Raw genomic sequence first — 5,714 nt, 5'->3', positions numbered from 1 at the left:
TACGAAGGACATTCCATCAAAGGAAAAGACCACCCCAGGTATACCTGGCTAATGGTGATCAGGTGAAAGGCTGCCAGGTACAATGCCTTGCCTCCCTATTTGAAAGCAAACACCGTGGAGTTCCAGGCAAAATATAAATTTCATATGAAATTTTCCAGCGGTGAACTTGCTGCCCGGTACTTACTGGCTCAATCTCATCCTCCTTGTTCTCTCCTTTCCCCCTCGTACATCTTTTTCTTTATAATTTCCTCCAAATTATTTTTTGCCTAAGACTTTTCATTGTTTACAACAACATCTTAAAAGAGAGAACTGGAGATCATGAATTCTTCTTAGATATTCTTTGGAGATGTAAGTACATAAGCTTGCCTTTTCAAACTTAATTATGTTAGCTATGAAATCCATGTAACATCATTACATTGTGGGCATTCAGGTGAACCACACTCCAACAGTGATTGCTGTATCTTTATTAATCAGAAGTGACTTTTTTTTTTTTTTAACTTTTTGTGTCTACATGCCTCCGATCCCTTCAGCTGGTTTGTATGTTAAACTTTTCAAGTATTTTAATCACAAAATCCACATAAGCCTAGGGGCAGGCAAGAAAAAAAAAACAGGAAGAAAAAAAATAAACTGATTATCAGAACACTAGCATGTTGATTGAATTGTGATCCTGTGCATTGCTCAGGATGCTAACAGAAAAGGAAGAAGAACAAAACTCAGAGGTTTAGAACAGTTGGCTTAAGGCCCAGGTCAGAGTTTGGTGCCTGATCACAGGGCCTTTCTGGATTTCTTAACTCTATTCTATCAGGGAACAAAGGGTAACAGCTGTCATAATATGCATAGATACTTGCCCAATGTCTTATATGTTCAGGTTCTGGAATGACCACTAAGAGGTCATTAAAATCAACTCAAAGGACACTGACAGAGTAAAGTCAGTAGTGGTGTAGATTTCAGGGGATGAAGAACATTCCAAAATTATAACCATTTACAAGGCTGGTAACATTTTAAGGTTTTATCATTGACTTTCAAGGATAGCCATATGTCACTTTGCTTTATTTTACATTCAGTGTCAATTAAAGGTGTGCATATATGTGTGTATGTGGGTGTGTATAAATATGTTTATATTGGATTATATTATCATTGCTCAATTAATATAATTATTGTCTATGTGCTTGGCCAAATAGCCTTGTATGGTGATAACTCCTACTGTTCCTCTCTGCTACCACAGTGTTGTGCTTGTTTAACTAAAGTTAGTTAACTAAATTAAATTGTACTTATTAAACTAAATTTTTTAACATACTTTTTGGTTAACTAAAATAATGAAGTATTTTAAGATAAAGACTCTGATATATTATTGTGTCAGCCTTCAGATGCAGCATCAAATCAGAAAAAATTCACTTCCATCTCCAAATGCTGCATTCTTTGAAATGTTCCCCTAACGTGGCATGATGGATGTGGCTGGTGGCACTCGCAGGCAGGATTTATGAATGGAAACAAGTGGCGGCCACTCTAGGTGGCTCTGTAGCCCTACACTTTCTCCCTGGGCTATTTATAGAAAGTGTATGGCCAATGGAAAAGATCACATTTATTTTTACAAGTCAGTCATGACATGACCCAAGAACTCACTTCCTCTCTCTGGTGAGGTCATTCGCTTCACCTGAAGGTGCAAGGACAGGGAAGAAAGGAGCCTTCTCTACTGAGGAAATTGGCCTGAGTCAAGCCGAGATCAGCCCACGGGGTAAAGTCAAACACTTCTATTTCCTATACATGACTCTATGGTGCTGCTCCTTGAGATGTCGAGATCATGACTAACAAGTAAAAATAAAGTCCATTATATAATACACTTCCCAACATAGATTGTACAGAGATAGTGAAGTGCGTTATTTATCATTTGTCCTACATTTCAACCAGCTGAGTACAGTAAGATGCTGCATTTTAACTGATGTGGCAAAATGGAGAGTGTGAAAAAATATTTTTAAAGACATTTTATTCTGATTGCCATTTTATCCCTGAATATGTTAATATACCTGGATAGGTCCACACAAATGTGGAAATTTAGTAAATATTTGATTCTACAATATCATTCATCTTGACAAATACAATGTAATTTAGCAAATAACATACAGTTTCACAAATGGCCCCTGACCTTATATAGTGTACACAGTAGGTATATGCATATGTGGAGTCAAGCCATTGTTCTAAAGCAAAATATCCTCACCTATGTCACACGTGGTATACAAAAACTAATCTGGAAAGGGAAAAGTAGTAGAAGCAAAAGGAGAGGAAAGCCACATACTGGATGCTGAAACGTTCGAAGGGAAAAAGTATGTCATCTTACTGAGCTCATGTATCATAATCACTTGAAAATGATATGGGTATAATGTTATCCTCAAATGGCCTCTGCTTCATGATAAAGACACAGTGAGAAGAGAATTGTGTGGATCCCAACATGTCCAACAAAATTTTAAGTGACAAATATAGCTTTATTTCTTGTTCTTAAAAACTCATTAATCCTTTTGCGAAGTCTGTCACTTGACAGTTCCTTCTGAAAGGGGGAGTCCTCAACTTTCCCAAACTTCTAACCCAATCTTTTTTTGGGCACTAGAAGAGATAACAATGACATGCAAATCAATTTGCATGTGGAAATATCCTCATTTCCAGTTGTGCTTGAACACAAGTACAGAATAAAGTTACGGATGTGGAAGAACAGCCAGGACAAATCATAAATTCTCAGTCTCTAACCTAACAGGAAACACCTTGCACTTTGCAAAGACTGAGATTCTGATACCCATCAGCAAACATGCAAAGGGTATTTATGACCCTACGAAGCAGTTCTAGATTAAATACAGACTTATATAAAATTAACTTCTGCGTGCAAATTAACTTATAAGGATACTGGTTCCTCCAGAGAACTGTGCCAAGCCTCTGTGTTTACAAATATAGTGGCAGTTAAAAAAAACATAAACAAAAACAGCAATCTTTTTAGGAGTGCCAGCCTACCAGTGCAAAGGTAAAGGCTCATTTACTTTATGTGCTTGATCTAAATTATACGTATTATGAATCAAAACTCTCCATTCAATGACTTATTTGACTATTCACCAAGAGGGAGTGTGAAAAATTAAGTCACCTTCAGTGGTTTTTGTTAGACTTGCTACCTCAAGTATAGGTTAGGTAGTAGCTATGAGAAATGTCTTAAATAATACTGGTCAGTGGGGTGGTTAGAAAGGATGTCAGGGAAGTGTTCCCTAATCTTTCAACCATTTAGGTTCTCTGCCATTCACTCCCCTGATCTGAATCCAAACGAAACTCCGGTGTTTAACAGGGCAAGTATAATCCTACTAACTGAAAAACTTTAGTTACAACTCAAGTCATATGCCCCTGACTTTCAATAGTGTAATTGCCTCATTTATTCTTCAATATTATGTTAAATTTTAAGCAAGGATAGATGGCATTCGTCGGATCAGTGTCCTCTCTACTTTTTCCAGTGGATGCATTAGGAACCAAAGCCACATTAGTGGACGGACGGCTCCTTCTCTTTGTAGAGAAACCAGAGGCTCTTATATCACCATAAGCTACTTCTGGTCCTAGCAACAACTTACAACCGACACCATCTTCCTTTCCTCCTGGGTGAAATGCTAAATTTTGATTTGCAGTAAAGTAAGACAAGTTTACCCCTACTGCTCGCCCCATACAAAAACTGTGTTGAGGACCAGTCATTTGGGCATTGCTTCAAAAGGCACATTTATTCCAGTGGCAATTTAAATAAGTAGAGAAGGAAAGAATAAGATTCAAAACAAAGCAAAACAAAAGTACGATGGTTTTGTGACAATACATAAAAGTAAGTAGGCCCTGGAATCTGTACAAACCACTAACTTTCTCACTAATAGTTTGACCAGAGTCCCTAAAGTAGAGTAATTCACAGTTGAATCATGACACACAAAGGCCATCAGAAAACACTGTTTAAAAAAAGTAGTTGAGAACTCTCAAGCAGCTGGCCCTGATGTCCAGTTCAAGTGTATGCAATGCCGACGGTCTGCAAAATTCAAAATTACGTGACAAAGAAAATTCAGTGCCAGCAGAGACTCCTGTAGATTATGAAAAATCATTGTATATATTACTATTTAAATAATATCTGAGAAGCATTTTGAAATAATCAACTATGTTCACATTCCATGCATTTTCTAGCAGGTTAAACCCTGCGTTTGTGTCTTTGTGCTGGTTTCCTACAAAGCTCCATTCTTTTGACAAATCCAAGCATTCCCTAGACTGAAATGGAAGCACCTGGGGATTCTGTCTTCTTACCCTCTTTACTGCCTACTTGACCTTACAGGGGCTACTTGCTATTTATTTGCTGGCACAGAAGACAACTGGAAAACTGAACTATTTGGGGCTTTCATGGGGATTTTATTCACTGCCTTTGAAAATTCCCTGGGTGTCACGGACACCACCTGATTTTTGTTCTGGGGCAACAACCAGCGGCCCTCTTCCTCCCTCTTCCAAAGCCCCCAGTGCACTGAAACCACCCCACCCCCACCCCTTGCCTGGGACTTCTCCCTGGAGTTCTGCAGCACCCTCCTTGAGCAAAGAAGGAAACACAACAAAACGTGAAAATAAATCAACAGTAGCAACAACAGAAACTCCAAAGAAACAGGGCGAACCAGCAGCCTCCTCCGAGGCAGAGGCTCACTTTTTACTGCAGAATTCGGTGTTGTTTAGGAACTTCCTGATGACCAGCCCGAGGCAAACCACCAGCAGCAGCATGTAGCCCACGGTGCCCCAGAAGGTGGGTGCGGCAGGGGGGGCCTTGAGAAACTGGCGCAGGCCCTCCTCCACGTAGTACACCTGATCGTAGATGCTGAGGAAAGTGAAGATGTGGAAGAGCTGGTGGCTGTGACCGATGATGTCAAAGAGGCCTGGCTGGATGCGCTCGGGGATCTTGCTCACGTTGAAGAAAGCGGCCACCACCAGCCAGAAGTAGCGGCGGTAGAAGTGCACGAAGAGCGTGGGGTTCTCTCCACGCAGGTCGAAGAGCCAGCTCTCCAGCATGATGGGGCAGGCCATGCTGAGCGGCATGACGAAGACGAAGGTGCGCAGCGCGAACGGGTAGGAGCACCAGTCGGTGCGGCTCTTGCAGCAGGCCACGGTGCAGGCCACGGCCAGCACGAAGGCCACCGGCAGCACCAGCGCGCGGTAGGCGGCGATGAGGTGCGTGCAGTCCACGTGCCAGCCCAGGCGCTGCTGCACGTAGGGAGTCATGACCCTGGCGTCCAACAAGCTCAGGCCAGGCAGCAAGTAGTAGTAGTAGGCCACCGTGCTGCCGAAGCCGTAGTAGCTGATGGACGCGTAGTCCAGGTAGAAGAAGGCGGCACGCAGGCGCAGCGACAGGCAGCTGAACACGTGCGCCGTGCAGCTCATGGCGAAGGTCAGCAGCACCCCCGAAGCGTAGCACCACAGCGGCAGCAGCCAGGGGTGGTGGAAGGGCACGTCGCCGCCGCTCAGGAAGAACAGGCGGTAGAACTTGCTCAGGAACAGCAGGAGCGGGATGAAATGCGTCCAGAAGTTGAGCGTCTCGTTCGTGGGCTTCAGCACCGAGGCCAGGCACTCCTGCGCGGTGCACGGAAGCCGCCGGTAGCCCGACAGGATGAAGCACTCCACGAAGTCGTCGGGCACCTCGTCCCAGCGCAGCAGCGCCTTGGCCACGGCCGGGGAGTCCCCGG

The 5,714-nt window shown here is 43.1% G+C and overlaps 1 protein-coding gene across 1 annotated transcript; it reads right to left on the bottom strand.

The window, feature by feature from the left end:
- Nucleotides 1–342: 342 nt before the first annotated feature.
- On the bottom strand, nt 343–5,708 carry PAQR9 (progestin and adipoQ receptor family member IX). Its single transcript, XM_004682133.2, has one exon. It carries the CDS (start codon nt 5,410–5,412, stop codon nt 4,681–4,683), a length of 732 nt encoding a protein of 243 aa, XP_004682190.1. The 5' UTR covers nt 5,413–5,708; the 3' UTR covers nt 343–4,680.
- Between the last annotated feature and the right edge of the window lie 6 nt (nt 5,709–5,714).

The sequence above is a fragment of the Condylura cristata genome, unplaced genomic scaffold (assembly GCF_000260355.1).
Source record: "Condylura cristata isolate star-nosed mole 26May11 unplaced genomic scaffold, ConCri1.0 scaffold00014, whole genome shotgun sequence".
NCBI lineage: Eukaryota > Metazoa > Chordata > Mammalia > Eulipotyphla > Talpidae > Condylura > Condylura cristata.
Note: the sequence above shows the minus strand (reverse complement) of the source record. Positions and strands in the feature narration are given on the sequence as shown.